Source organism: Arachis hypogaea, chromosome 8 (genome assembly GCF_003086295.3).
Source record: "Arachis hypogaea cultivar Tifrunner chromosome 8, arahy.Tifrunner.gnm2.J5K5, whole genome shotgun sequence".
NCBI classification, from domain to species: Eukaryota; Viridiplantae; Streptophyta; class Magnoliopsida; order Fabales; family Fabaceae; genus Arachis; species Arachis hypogaea.
In genome coordinates, this window is record NC_092043.1 from 35082014 (window position 1) to 35097699 (window position 15686).

General features: G+C 36.2%; 2 protein-coding genes across 7 annotated transcripts; both read right to left on the reverse strand.

The window, feature by feature from the left end:
• Positions 1-2029: 2029 nt before the first annotated feature.
• LOC112707195 (phosphoenolpyruvate carboxylase 2) lies at positions 2030-7801 on the reverse strand. 3 transcript variants are annotated; one of them, XM_025758830.3, is made up of 11 exons: positions 7344-7590; positions 6949-7175; positions 5913-6307; positions 5721-5805; positions 5309-5531; positions 5010-5113; positions 4821-4908; positions 4497-4651; positions 3233-4231; positions 2610-2996; positions 2030-2491 (listed from the first exon to the last, which is right to left on the reverse strand). In XM_025758830.3, the coding sequence occupies exons 2-11, from the start codon at positions 7120-7122 to the stop codon at positions 2195-2197; spliced, it is 2907 nt and encodes a 968-aa protein (XP_025614615.1). In that variant the 5' UTR covers positions 7123-7175; positions 7344-7590; the 3' UTR covers positions 2030-2194. The 3 variants fall into 3 exon arrangements, with proteins under 3 accessions (XP_025614615.1, XP_025614616.1, XP_072057320.1); XM_025758831.3 differs by having other exon boundaries at positions 7381-7541; XM_072201219.1 differs by having other exon boundaries at positions 6949-7801.
• Positions 7802-9027: 1226 nt separating this feature from the next.
• On the reverse strand, positions 9028-14853 carry LOC112707197 (pentatricopeptide repeat-containing protein At2g22070). Of its 4 annotated transcripts, XR_011864801.1 has the most exons (5): positions 14357-14844; positions 13831-13863; positions 13256-13312; positions 9987-10109; positions 9028-9779 (listed from the first exon to the last, which is right to left on the reverse strand). XR_011864801.1 is itself a non-coding variant. In XM_072201220.1 (3 exons), the coding sequence occupies exon 1, from the start codon at positions 12918-12920 to the stop codon at positions 10554-10556; it is 2367 nt and encodes a 788-aa protein (XP_072057321.1). In that variant the 5' UTR covers positions 12921-13068; the 3' UTR covers positions 9028-9779; positions 9987-10109; positions 10239-10553. The 4 variants fall into 4 exon arrangements, 1 of the variants encoding a protein (XP_072057321.1); XR_003156009.3 differs by lacking the exon at positions 13256-13312 and having other exon boundaries at positions 14357-14853; XR_011864802.1 differs by lacking the exons at positions 13256-13312; positions 13831-13863; positions 14357-14844 and adding an exon at positions 10239-10464 and having other exon boundaries at positions 9987-10131.
• Between the last annotated feature and the right edge of the window lie 833 nt (positions 14854-15686).

Genomic DNA, 15686 nt, shown 5'->3' on the forward strand with positions numbered 1-15686 from the left:
GGGGACAATTAAGGCATTTCACTAAGAACTACTAAATAATTTTTGAAATTTCAATGGGGCAGTTGTCCCTGCTCTCCAATGAATACATCCGTCCCTGAGGAATATTATATATATTTTTCATTTATATAGTTATTATTGATAAATATAATTTTGTTTGTATTTTTTAACGTGATGTAGTATTTGATAGATTTTAGTATGGAAATTTTTTTAAATAAATAAAAAATATTTTATTTATTGTAAATAAATAATTTTAAAAATAATTACGAAAATACTTGCATGTTTTATCTCGTTTACACTATAAATGAGATAAGACAAAGCGAATGACACGTGTATATCTTGTTTATAGTGTAAACGAAATACAGCAAGACAAATTTCAACAGCTATAAAAAGATGTGCAACCCTTGGTATTTTCCACATACATTTCATATCCTCTTCTCCTCCGTCTTTTTTCCAAAAAATAGGCAAAAATATCTAATAGTAGCAGATATGTGGTGTGGTTGTCTGTGTATATCCCAATTGTTGTATGAGAAACAGTGATAATAGAATAATATTTGAATGTGATAATCTGTTATTGTTGCGCACTCAGCGAGTAAGTTCGTTGTCGGAATTGAAGAGTCTCATATTAAGTAATTTTGGTGGTTTAGCAAGAAAAGAGATCGGAAGGGTGGGGTATAGGTTGCTAGCACCGTTGGGAAACTAAATTTTCTGGTTTTGTCTATTTCGCCTCCATAATGACGAGCATGTCCGCCTCATATTTGAAATTCATGGGAGAATCATAGAGAAACAAGTTTTCCACGGAGGTTGATGATGTTGGTGACGGTAGATTTGTGCATTCAACCTTTGTGCAGAATGACCCACCTCTCACATCACCACCGATTCATGTTGTTAGTCCAGTGAAAGATATGGATGTGGATGATAAAGACTCTGACGAAAAGTATGTTACAAATAGTAATAATAGTGGTTCTTCTGAAGATGATGAAGAGTAGTTTGTACTAGAGATGCCCATCGAGGCAGCAGTTGTCCTTTGGATGTCAAGGAAAAATCAACCTTAATTTTTACTATTATGGTGGTTGTCCTTTGAAACCTTGTGGTCACTGTGGTCGCCATCGTGGTCACCAGAACTTGGTGAATTGACACACCCCGCAACACACCTATAAAGTTGGTTATGGCGTGATGAAGGTCCAGAAGGTGGAACCAACACTCCTTTTGGAAGAACATTGAACGCCGCGTGGCTAAACCCTGAATAAACGTTGCCATACTCACCACCATTCTTCTAGCAACACTTCTTGAACCGTGGGGAATATTGAACTCCTTGTAGTATCTAATGGTTTTCAAGTTATCATCAAGAGTGGTGGAAAATGAAGCATTTGATGATGCTATGGCTATGGTATAAAGGAGAAGGAAGAAGAGCATAAGGGTGCTTAATATGGCTAAGAGGGGCTTGGAAGCCATGGCAAGAACACAAATTGTGTGAGATCAAGGTAAGACCTTGGTTTCAGTTTTTTGGGTTTATATTTTGACTAAATGGTAATGTGAAAATATGAAAATGTTAAAATTATTACGGTAGTGTCACGTATGCAAAACGTATGCAGGATAAAAAAAGGAAAAAGAAATGGCTTTAATTAAATGTGATTTTGAGAAAGAAAAAACAAATGTGTAATGATACATGCATAAATCAGTAAATTAAACTATTAGCAGAAATTCTTACAAGGGTCATTGTGGTAATGTTACTTATCTTTAGTGAATCTTTTAATTAATCTTGTAAATAAAATATATTTCTAAATTCTAACTCTATCTAGAGGTTTTCGGATTAAAAGATATTTTTTTCCTATAGACTCGAATTACAAACCTTTGCTCTCCTAAATATTTCTTCTTTAATTGACTTTATCAACAGACTCGGACATAGATAGCAATGCCTTAATTGAAATCCCAAGTTCACAAATCATGAGGGTAATGTAACATTTTTCTAATCAGTATTAAAAACATGAAATAAAATAAAATAAAAACAAAATTTTTATATAACCAAATATGCCATAATAAAGGATCGAAGTCTTATTATATAAATAACAATAGTATTAGCGACACAGTCATATGATGCTGATCTAAATATCCAGCAGACATCATAGAATAGGTTATACAATGTTTACATATCCACTGACATAACAAAAAAAAAATGCCAATTTTTTTCAGCTTCTTAACCTGTGTTTTGCATGCCAGCAGCAATACCCTTCATTGTCAAGATAAGTGTGTCCTCCAAACCAGGAGCATACTCACTTTTTGGGTTGAGTTTAACAAGTTCTGCAGCTGGCTTGCTTGATTCCATGAATTCCTTTGACAAATGTGGCCTCAACTTGACATGGTAGTCGGGGTCGCGGATTCTCTTCAACGTGTAGGCTTGTAACACATTCAGGGTTGTGATGTATGAATCGCGGAGACGAAGCCTTTGCTTCAAGTAGGGGTCACCTTCAAGAAGATCCCTGTGCCCAGCAACCTACAATATACACAAAAGATGTTGAAGTACAAAGTTTGGCAAGTTAAAGTGCCATGATAAGTTTCATTCAAATTTATAGATATATTTTATCACGATGTTACAGCAAGTAATGAATTACCTGAAGGAGAAAACTCTTGGTTTCTTCATATTTAGTCCTCAAGCGCTCTCCGAATGGCAACAGCTCTTCTGACACTAGGAGTTTGTCGTACAGGGAAGCGATCCCCGGGTCTCCCTTGGCGAACACCATCTCGATCAAGTCCAGGGTGACCCTGAAGAAAGGCCACTGGTTGTACATATCTTGAAGCATTAGGAGATTCTTTGGATCCTTCTCAATTGCATGCTTAAATGCAGAACCAAAGCCAAGCCACACTGGCAAATGAAACCTTGTTTGTGTCCAAGCAAAAATCCATGGAATAGCACGCAGTGATTCGATTCCTCCACTCGGCTTTCTCTTTGATGGACGACTTCCAATGTTCATTCGTCCATACTCCAACTCAGGGGTAGCCTGCAGATCACAATAATAATCATAAATAAAGAAGAAAAGTAATGCTTAATATCAAATTATTTGAAAAACTATAAAATTAATGTTACATAAGCATTTGTTATGAACATTATCAATGAAATCTCAGCAAATTTTTACTTAATGAAGAATACCACCTAAATTGCTATATATTTTCTTCCAAGGCTATCATCTTCTATATCTAGGTTAATAAATCAAGATTGAGTGTAGATAATACTTACACATCGGAAGTATTCAACAAAACGGGGTTCCTGGAAAACAATGGAGCGATACTCCTTCGTTGCAATGACAGCCATCTCATCTAGCAGCACTCGCCATTCCGGTTTGGGTGACACGGGAGGGTGCATTCCGTGCTCAAGTGTAGCAGCAGTGAATCGCTGGAGAGTTCTAAAGCACAAGTGCTCCTCTCCAAAGGATTGTTCAATAACTTCACCTTGAACTGTCACCCGAAGTGAGCCATGAATGGTTTCTGGTGGCTGAGATAATATAGCAAGGTGAGTGGGGCCGCCTCCTCTTCCAACAGTCCCTCCTCTGCCATGGAACATTGTCAGCTTAACACCGAAATCCTTTGCAACCTTTATGAGCTCCTCTTGAGCCTTGTACAGCGCCCAAGCCGCAGAAAGACGACCGGCATCTTTTCCTGAGTCTGAGTATCCTATCATAACTTCTTGCTTCCCATTGATTCGGTTTCTGTACCAATCAATAGAGAAAAGCCGCGCCACTGCAGCAGGAGCAGACTCAAGATCAGCAAGCTTTTCAAACAATGGCACGACCCTTAGCGGTTGCTTCACATGGCATTCCCGTTGTAAGAGCTCAACAGCAAGCACATCAGACGGTGCTGTTGCCATTGAGATTATGTAGGCACCAAAGTTGTCTGAGGGAAGTTCTGCAATGACATGGAAGGTTTCCAGAACATCGGCGATCTCTTCTGTTTTGGGAAGATCAGGGCCGAACAGAGGGCGCTTTCCACTGAGCTCTGACAGAAGCCATTCCTGCCTGCGTTCCTCAGACCACTCTCGGTATGATCCAATCTCCAAGTGTTTGGTAATGGCATCCATGACATCAGTGTGCCGGTCTGACTCTTGACGAATGTCGAGTCTTACCATTGAGAGTCCAAATGTGGAAACTTGCCGCAAGAAATCAAGAAGGCTACCATCTGCTATTGGTCGATCACCACATGCGCAGAGTGATCTATAGCAGAGTTCAAGGGGCTCCAGGAACTGCAAGAAATGAATTGGAGTCAAATAGTGTTTTAACATATATTGCCATGCATTTTGTATTGTCCTTTGTGAATCATGGATTTACTACTCTGAATGAAATAAAAAACATAAGAAATCAATTTTAAGGAGCAACATAAATATGTATGATATAGGTAATTATAAGTGTCCATAAAAATTAGAAAGTACCACGGTAAAGAAGGAACTCAGTATGTGACTACAAACCATAAGGTGATTGCAGTTTATAGGGCTGTTCTGAGGACAATACCTGCTCAACATTTGTGAAGGTTGTCTCTTCGGGGATGTCAGAGGTTCCATTGGCTAATAACTGGCGAGCACGTTCGCGTGTATTGTATAGTTTGTCCCTCACATCACCAAGAATAACACGATATGGCTCATTTGGAGGAATCTGCTTCCAAAATTCTGAGGGAATGAAGAAATTATTACAATGAATGACATTCAAGAGCAACTGAATTTTACTTGCCAAGTATTCAACTCTAAATGAATCAATAGGTGTGAACAGTTCAGTTTTGTAGATTCCAATGAAGATTTCAATAGTTCATTATGCAGTTCAGAGAAAAGTAGAACATACCAATGTAATGTTTTGCATCTCTCCTTGAGGACACATGGAGTTCATCAGCACGAACACGAAGCTCATCATTGCAGCGCCACATAGACAACTAAAAATGCAGATAGAATCAATAATTTAAGAATCATGCTTTTAATGCTTTCACAAAATTACATACCAAATACATTGTTATAATAGCAGCATATTTGATACCTCAAACATGAGATCTTCTATCTGAGAGAAGTATAAATTAGCAGCCATCATTCTAGCCAGCAAACACACATCCCTTGTAACTTCAGGGGTTACCCTAGGGTTACCTGTAATGGACATTATACATATGAAGCTGAGAATCAAAACTCAAAAGAAAAACAAACAAAGAAATAGCGAAGCATCATGGATGAGGTTAAGATATTTTAAATCCATGCCACATGAATACTTTGAAGATAATTAAGTTTGAGATTTAACGAGAAATAAGTTTGTGTGCTAATTTTTGGGAAAAAAAAGTAAGGTACCATCACGATCTCCTCCCATCCAAGAAGAGAATTGAATAAGAGGGGCATTGTATGGGACACGCTCATTTATTCCGATGTTCTTCAGAGCTGTGTCAACACGGCGCAAAAACTTTGGTACACCTTTCCATATTGTCTCATGAAAGTAGCTCATTCCTGCCCTCATCTCATCTTGTGGTGTTGGAGGACTCCTTCGAATTTCATCTGTGCGAAATGCAGCTTGAATCTGCATGAGAGAAACATCTTTAGAGCCATTGCTTTACCATAAACATAGCCACATATATGTAACCAAAAATTTGAAACCATAAAATTTACTGACATATCAAAGGGAAATGGTAATAGAAATCATATACAGCTGACAACAAATAAGAAAAGAAACCGAAATGCATAACAGTACACAGAATCAAGAATGCACCTCTCTTTGGAGAGCCTCATCAAGTTCCTGCTTATCATCCGGTGTTATGTCTTTCGCATACAACTGTGTCAGACAGTTCCTTATCCTGAAAAAAGAGGACAATGATTACCAATGAGATCAATGATTTCCAGATTCTGGTGAATTGAATTCGCAGTTAATGGACTATAATTATTCCCGAGTCCAGTGACAAACCTTCCATGCTTTTGCAGCAGAGATCGACGAATGGACTGAGTGGGATGAGCAGTTAGGACCAAATCTACAGTTTGGTTCTTCAAAGCATCAAACACTTCCTGTGGGGACTTCTTCAGTTCAGTCACAAGCCTCTTGAAGGTTTCTTCAATGTCAGATTCAGTGATGGCAGAGTTCTCATCAGCAAAATCGCCCTTCTTTAATAGCTTAATCCTTCTTCGGTAGGCAATTTGGACTTCTTCTGCCAAGTTAGCCAAATTAAGCATGTGGGAAAATGATTTGGCAATGACAATAGAATCCCCAGCATCAAGACCAGTTAGCATATTCCCAAGTTCCTCCAACTTCTCAGTCTTATGCTTCCCTTCATACTCAGCTGAAAGCTCATAACAATCTTGAACCTATTAAGCATCAAATTGTTGAAACTATAAGCCACAACAGGAAAATAACAAAGAAAGAAAAAATTACAAAACAAAGCGGAATATTTGGTTCCTCTTTTTGAGTCAGTGCCAATCCTTAGTATGTAACATGTTTGAGAGTACTTGTGCATATTAAACTTCTCCCCTCTTTTCTAGAGTCAATAGATCAAAATATTACCAGGAAAGAAAAAAAGGAGCAGATTTTGTGCATCATATCAAAGTGGAACTGAATTTATTTACTTAAGAGTTTGCATTTACTTATGGCTCTAAAACAAAATCAAAAAGAGTAAAGGCCCCTGGTTCTAGATTAACGTTTCTCTTGCATTCCAATTGCTACAATTGAAGAAAAATTACGAGTAAATGCAGCTGAAACATTGAAGTACTACCATGATAGTGACACAGAGCAAAAATCTACAGAGTAATTTGAAAACTGTATATTCAACTAAAGATTGGAAAAGTGAAAATTTCTCAAATCCAGGGGACACACTACCATACAAATCAAAAGGGAAACGTCCAAACACCAACAAGGATTAATCTTTCCATGAAATTCGAAATGGGGTTTAAGAAATCAGCTAAAATTAAACCAAAAGTAAAGTCCTTGATAGAAAATTGAGGTGAATTACCGTTTGCCTGATATCTTCACCATGCAAATCCTGAAGAATGTCAAGGAATCGATCAAGCAACAAAGCATCATACTCAACAAGCTTGTCATCATCAGAAACCTTCCTTGGTGCCAGCAACCTCAGCTGAGCATCAATTGAAGCCATCTTCTCAATGTTCCTACTAGTAGCTGCCATCTTAGTCCTTCCTCACAAAAAACTATGTGCGTTTCTTTGTTCTATTTTTATATCTGTATTATAACAACAATTCAATTCATGCAAATAAATATATGTATGACCCCACAAAGCTTCACAACAATCTATTTCTTGTTACTGTATAACAGTGACCTCAGAAAATTAATCTATTAAAAGAAAAAAGAATACTACAGAGAGTGAGAGAGATTAATCCCGTGACACACCGTAGATGAAAGATGTTGTTGCTAGAAGGGTGCTTACGATGTGGGCACGAGAAAGTGCATAGAAAAGAAAAGAAGAAGAAGCTGATAGAGTTATTAGTAACTGAAAGAAACTCCTATTATCACGGAAAGACACACAGAGAAGAGGAGAGTGTGCTTGGAAACGGCATGTGAAACTAATAAGAAAGCTCGTGTCTCGCCGTCTATTTATAGAGACTAAAATCACTTATATTCAAAATTAAACATTTACGAGTTCGGATTGGAACCCGACACTTGTTTAAGTGAACTGGTGAGTTAACTACTAAACTAATTTAATTTAGTTAAAAAAATTATTTTTTATATTAATTATACAAATAGTTATTTAAAAATTTGAATTGATTGGATGACAGTATAAAATATTTTACACAATTAATTCATCAAATTAAACTCTGCTAAATCACATCCGTTGAGATGCTTGTAATAAATATTTTAATTTCTTTATAAATATATTATAAATGAATTGAAAAAATTTAGTTCAAATAAATTTTTTGTCTTCATAAAATATTTATTTGTTATTTTTGTTAAATTTTTCTTTTGATTTTGATCAAATATAATTTAAAATTTTTCTAGTTTAGTCTTTTACTACTAATTTGTTTCGTTAAATGTTGATGAAACATATTAAATCCTATGTGACAAACTGAAATACTAATATGACAAAATATTAGTCAGTATTTAATTTGTTTGGAAATAAATACTAACATATATAAGTCTTTTTAAAGTTAAACCAAAATGGAAAAATAAAAAAATAGAGATTAAAACTTTTTTAAGCCAACAATTTTTCAAAGTAAATATTTTTTAAAAAATAAAATTTTTGTTTTGGATTAAAATATTTGTTAGTTAAATCTATATTTTAAATGGATGGAATATTATTTTAATATTGATACACTAACTGAAAATTAACGAGTTTCTTCCAGGTCAAACTAGTACTACTGATTGATATTGGCATTCTTGTTTCTATTTATATTCCAAATTGAAATGTGGCTACAATATTTTCCATTTGGAAAATTATTTTTGTCGAGACATATTTAAGACCGTAACACTTACGTACAATACGGCCACGTCTTAACAAAATACAACAATGGAATCATTGACTAAGAAATTTTTTTTATTCCATACATTAAAAAAGAAGAGAAACAAAAGTTGAGTGCTTAAACCTCAAGCACAAGCCAAATTGGAATATATTTGCCATTTTCTTTTGTACTCGGGAAATAGAATTCAGAATATTGTGTTGTGACCTTGTGATTTCTTTTCTTTTCTTTTTTAATTGGAATATTATTTGAGTTTAATTAAAGAGTTAATTTTTTTAAGTTAATATCAGTTAATTTTTTAAAATTATTTTTATATTCTAAATTTTAAATCTTAAATTCTAAATTTTTTTTATATCCTAATTCTAAATGTTAAATACTCCAAAAATAAGGGTTAAAAATAATATTTGAAAATTAATTTCATAATAAAAATCAATTAATATCAACTAATTAAAAATTAATTTTTCATGTATTTACAAGGTTTTGAAAACCGAACCGATCATTAAACCGTTCTAACAATTGGTTCATTGATTTATGTCTAACCGGTTCAATTATGGTTAAACCGAAAAACCATTTTATAATAAAATAACAAATAAAATATAAATAAACACTCTAAAACATAATTATAGTCTAATATAAACTTTAAAATATTATCTAAATTAAAAGTACTACATAAACCAAAATATTATGATCTCATTCAAATACAAATTCAAAAATCAAATAACAAAAACAACAAATCAAACATATAATACCAGCATCCACTGTTGTCATCAATCATAGAAATTTATACATGAGAAATTTAACAAATGGTTTTATAGATGTTTATGAAGGTAGTAGCTCGGACGACCTACCCGGTTTGCAAATTTATACTTTGTTGATGAACACAACCGATATGCAGCATGAGATGTTGAAGAGACTGCACAAAAAAAATGCAAAAGTGCAATGGATATCCTCTTGAGTTAGAGCTTTTGATAACTCTTGGGTCCATACATACTTGGTTGATAAAAATTGCTGAGAGAGCTATAGAAATGCAAGTTTGATTTGAAGATGCGGTCTCTAAGGTAAAATTTGGTATGAGCCTTATCTATCGCGTGGTCCAGAAGGAGAAGATCCTCATCTTCTGGCACACCATTGCACCAGTGAAGTTATTTATAGAATATTTTGAGTTCTTCAAATGGGAAAAAGGGCGGGAAATTCTCATGTTAACCGGGGAACTAGAGCTCAACTAGAGCTCTTCGAGCGTGGTAGAGTGATGGATAAGTTTGAGGAACCTGGTGGAGTTTCAAAGATACTCCTTGCTTCGATTACAGCTTGTGCCGAAGGCATTAGTTTGACGGCAGCTTCTCGGGTGATCATGCTGGATTCCGAGTGGAATCTGTCGAAAACAAAATTAATCAATAATTATTCAACCCATTAACAACAGCATGATTTAGTGGTTTCCAGACTAACTAACTACAATTATTCAACAATTATTTAATCTATTATTCTACCTAGTAATTCACACAACAATTATTCAACCTCACAGATTATTCAACAATAATTATTTAACAATTATTGTAAAAAAAAAAAAAAAGTAAAATACCTAGAACAAGTGAAGAACAGAGCTGGCAAGGAGGCAGCAACAAAGCTGGCGACGGAGGCAGGAAGTCAGGAACAGAGCTGGTGACGGATAACTGTCATCAATATACTGTCATCCCTTAAGCCACTATGAGTAATACAATGATTAACTGTCATCAATATACCCCAAAAAAATAAAAAATGAAAAATCATTTCTCAGATGCAAGAAATTGAAAGTCAATTAAAATAGGTGTGGATACTATGAACCAAAGCAGACCAGGTAAAGAGAGACCACCGAATTATCTGAACTGATTGATTCAAATCCAAGGTTATAGAAAATGTGCCGCCTCCAATTTGGTAAAATTAGACCTCAACTGCAAGATATCTTGACAGGCATGAACAAGAACACAAGCATTTGATTGACTCAGAAGCATTCTAGCGCGCGTCCACTTGAAGTCAGACCTCAGGCAAACTCATCTAAAAAAGTGAATGATTTTAAGCTCCTGTATACATTTATATATTTTCAGTTTAATATACTTGTAAATTACTCCTCAGTTCTAGTCGGATTCTTCATGAAATTCCACTGTTTCTTCTACCAGTAATCCTGACATGAACATGAACCATCATTGAAATGATGAAAACGTGTGGAGTCTCTTACAATAATTTCTCTACCGACAAGCTTAGAGATATATTTTATGGCGGAATGACAGTCATTGCAGACTCTAAGGTTCTTCATGATTCTCAGTGTGGCATATCCTGGAGTATTTAACAAAGCAAATGCAATAGCGAGTTTTTCGCTATGGTGTCTAAGGATTTGTTCCTTCACTTCCTGGTCTAGATCATGCAAGACAGAATCAGTGTCTGGAATAAAGCCCATTTTCTTTATCTCCATCCATATTTTTGAAATCATTCTATATATTGCATCTCTTTGTGGATGAAGCCCATCTTCAACCCCAAAAATATGGACCTTGTTCTGGATTTGAACCCAGGTGATTCCTTGTTCCTTCTTTACTGCTCTGTCCTTCATTGATTTCCTAATCATAGCAGCATCTTTCCATCTTCCACAAGCTGAAAGTGTATTAGCAAGTGCTGAGTAAGCCCCACTATTGTTGGGATCAAGAAGAAGCAAATTTTCAGCTGCCACTTTAGCTAAATCCACATTTTTATGAACCCTGCAAGAAGCCAAAAGTGAACCCCAAGCTATAACATCTGGTTCAACAGGCATGTTTTTTATAAAATGATATGCTTCTTCAAGCAATCCAGCACGCCCAAGCAGGTCAATCATGCAAGCATAATGGCTAGAGGTGGGTTCAATGTGATGAGCATTTTTCATTAAACTAAAGTAACTCTTACCCTGTTGTACCAATCCCACATGCGAACAAGCAGACAAGACACCAACATAAGTAATTTGGTCAGGCTCTATGTCAAGTTTCAGCATAGTGTCGAACAGTTCTACAGCATCTTTTCCAAAACCATGTTGAGCTAGAGCTATAATCATGCAAGTCCAAGTCAATTTATTCTTGTTAGAGCATATCTGTTTGAATACTTTCCTTGCATCTCTGATGCTTCCTGATCTTGAATACATAGTAATTAAAGCATTACCAACAGAAATTGATGATGCTTCTTGCAATCTTATGGCAGTTGCATGAAGCTGCTTACCGTGACCAAGAGAAGCCAAGCTTGAAAAGACACTTAAAACCGCTGCTAAAGTATAGTTGTTTGGCTTTGGACCTTCTCTAACCATTTTCCTGAAGAGATCCAAAGCATCGCTAAGTAAACCATTCTGTGCATAACCTACAATCATGGCTGTCCATGCAACTACATCTCGAAATTCTAATGAGTCAAATATATCTCTTGCCGGGTTTATATCCCCAATTTTAACAAAGCCATCTAGCAGTGATGTGAATGCTATAACATCAAGATTTGAGATACCTGTAATATCTACAATCCTATGAGCAATTTCAATGCCACCAGCCTTTGCATACATTAAGATAAGAGCATTTCTTACGGCTCCAGATATGTCTATATTAGCTCTTACCATGTACGCATGGATTTGTTTCCCAAGTTTTAAATTTTCAAGATTGGCACAAGCTGACAGAATACTTCCCAAGGTGTATTTATCTGGCTTTGAAGATGAACTGTTAAGCATAAGTGAAAAAATTTCAAGGGCTTTGACATCATGTCCTTGATGAGTATATCCTGTAATGATCGAATTCCAAGAAACAATGTCTGGATCAATCATTTCCTGAAAAAGGGCAAGTCCAAGGTCAAGTTGACCAAAATGCATATGCATCGAAATCATAGTATTCCAAGTTGATTTGTCTTTTAACCTCATCCGGTCAAACACAACCTTCGCCATTACTGAATCACCTGACTTTGCATACATGTTAAGAAGTGAATTGGCCACAGGAACAACACTGGATAATCCAAGTTTTACAATGAAGGAGTGAACCTTTCTACCAATATCCAGTGCTTCAGTTGCAGCACATGAAGCAAGAACATTGGTAAATGTGAACTGGGTTGGCGACACTCCACATGAAATCATCCTGAGAAACATATGAATGGCATTATCAAAACGACCCAACATGTTATACCCCACTATCATTGAAGTCCAGGAAACAGAATCGGGTTCAGGAATTTCATCAAACACTCGCTGTGCAGCTTCGAAGTTCCCCCTTTTGGCATATGCTGACAGAATGGTGTTCCAGGAGAAAATGGTCTTCAGCGGCATTTCAGCGAACACGCAGTGAACATCAGAGAAGGAACCAGTTTTAGCATAAAAATTGAGGAGATTGTTCATCAAGAAGACACCTAAGTGAAGGCCGTGTTTGATGATTCGAGCATGAACGGATCTTCCGACAAAAGGGTCTCTGGATTTTATAGCGGATTGGAGAACATCGGCGTATAAATCGGAATGGGAAGCATAAGAAGTAGTGCAGGAAGGTTTTGTAATCCCCATCAACACAAAGTGAGAGTGTTGAATTCAGCACCCGCATGAAAATGGAGGCTCTATTGGTGAAGTCGCGGAGAAGTTGGAGGAATTTAGAATTTAGATTATGAAATCAACCTACACAAGGTTCTGAGAACCTGACTGGTCATCGAACCGCTCCAGTCACTGGTTCACTGGTTTACTGATCCAACCGATCTAACCGTAGTTCAACCGAAAAAACCGTTTAGGATAAAATAATAAATAAATTATAAATAAACTTCCTAGAATATAGAAGCAGCTTGTGAGTGACTATTGAAAGAAATGCCAATTCAAATAGTACAAAGTGTGAAGATATCAGATAATACCATGATATATTGAAAGAAACCCAATAAACAACACTATAATCGCTGTTCCAAGAAGTCCTGAGAGAATGCAAAGCTAAATTATATATAGTAAATACAGAAAGTAACATTTCAAAGAGAGATAACAAGTATATCAATACTCGATACTCTTAATTGTTATTATCCTATTCCGCAACATATGCAAGCTATAATGTACAAATACTTCGTTTCTACTCAAATATCTGTACCATAGGCATATCTGCATCATATACTATTAAATTAAACTTCCTAATTGTGACTATAGTTTGATAAAATGGCCCTATTTACATATTCCTATTTGTGCAAAATGGAAGGCAAGAGTAGCTAGCTTTAATTCTCTTACAAGAAGCTAGTATAAATTGGAAAAACAATGATAAAGCCATGAAGTGATTCTATTAGTTCCTACTAAAAAAAACAATTAGATCAAAACTAAGGGTGACTTTTCAGTATTAAGAAATTAACTGTGTCTCTTGAATCTCCAATTCAATTATGCCAGTAATCAAAGTTGACTTACTATACAATGAAGGAATGCAGAAATAGAAGGAAAGATGAAGTGGTACCTGAGGGCAGAAAAAGAGTTAGTTTTCTTGTTCCTGCGAGTGTGAGAATTGAGAAAGATGATCACACAAAGCAAGTGAAGAGTGGGGAATGAACATCCACAATTGAGAAAGATGACCAACACAGCAGAGCCACAAAACACACCAGAACCCAGAACCCACCGCAGCAGCAGCACAGCCAGAAAATTAATAGCAGCACAAAATTAATACTACCAACAGCATTCAGCATTCAGCAACAAAAATTATCATTCAGCAACAAATATTACAAAACAGCAACAAATAATCCATAATCACACTAAACCTGAAATCAATAAAGCTAAACAAAAAGACTTCAATAATTATTTGATTTCCATTTTTAGCAGCTAACAAGAAAATTTCAACAAAAAATTCAGAAATTAAAAAAAAAAAGCAGCAGCACAAAATCAATTATTTGATTTCCATTAATCCATTCACAATTTCACATTCAAACATCAGCAAACAGAGCATAAAAGGAAGAGAAGAACCGAAGAAGTGAAAGCAGTGCACTAACCTTCGATGGAGACACGAACGGCGACCGGCGAGACGGCGCCGAGCTACTCCAACCTCGAACAGAGAAGCCAGGGAGGACGGGGACAGGGGGAAGGAGGACGCCGAGCTACAAGAGAGGGCCTGGGCTACAAGAGAGGACGCGGAGGCGCCGACAGCACGGACGGCGGCGGCACTGTCTCAGAAGCGTTGCAGGGAGAACCTAGGGTTTTGGTTGGGTGATTTTGAACTTTGCTCGAGTTCAAAGATAGAACAGGGGGTGTTGGGGGAAGGGGGTGAGTGAGTGAGGGCCAAGGTTGTGAAAACTGGCTGCTGCGCGATGGAGAGGAAGTAAGCGAGCATGAGGCGGTGGCTGTTCGAAGGAACGAAGACGGCGGCGGCACGAGACGGTGGCTGGACGCAGGTGAGCTCGATGAGATTGAGAGGATTGGGGAGCCCTCCCCCTGACTGAGTGTGTGTGCGAGACAGAGGAGCTCGATTAGGGCTTGGCTTGCAAGAGTTAGGGACTGCCTTCTCTAAAAACCGGTTGGGTTACGGTTTGGTTCAACCGACCGGTTTCTGATCGATTCACCGGTTTGATGGCGATTTTTAAAATCTGTGGTTTTACTTATTGTTCGAATCACTTTTTTCGATGGTTTACAGTTCGACCGGTCCATCCGAACCAATTTTCAAAATCTTGTGTATTTATTATTTTTCTTTTTTTTAAAAAAAAAATTACAACTGCGGATGGCTTCTTTTCGTTGATTATTTAATTCATTTTTCATTTCCCTTGTTGTGGGAGAAATTGACATGTTGAGTGAGTCTTTTCTACTTTTCGCTAATTGTTGGTTTCTCTTCCCTTTATTGCGCCGTGTGTTCATATCTATCATTACCATTTATGAGGACCATAAATCTTCATAGGATTATCGGATATATACATATAAGTAAATTATTTTTTAAAAAAATATGTAAATATGTGAAATTGTGAAGTTCAATCAATTGAGAACAAGAGAGAAAGCAAGATTGCCTGAAAATGGGGTTTAGAATTTAGAAACAAAGATGCAATAACGAAACATCAGATTTAGCATATTAATCATTTATAAAGTCCCTTTTTTATAAGTATAAAAAGAGATTTATTATTCAAATTTTATATCTAAAAAAATGCTTTCAACTCAAAAAGATTTTTCTTTTCTTAAATAAACCAACCGTTCTCAATTTTCCTTTGACATGATCATCAAGAGGAGAGAAGTAACTTCCGAATCTAAGGGTAAACATTTATTACAGTGCTGTTACATATTTAATTTTTTTTTAATCAATTTTAACTAAATTAATTTAAATCTAACAAAAATCACTCT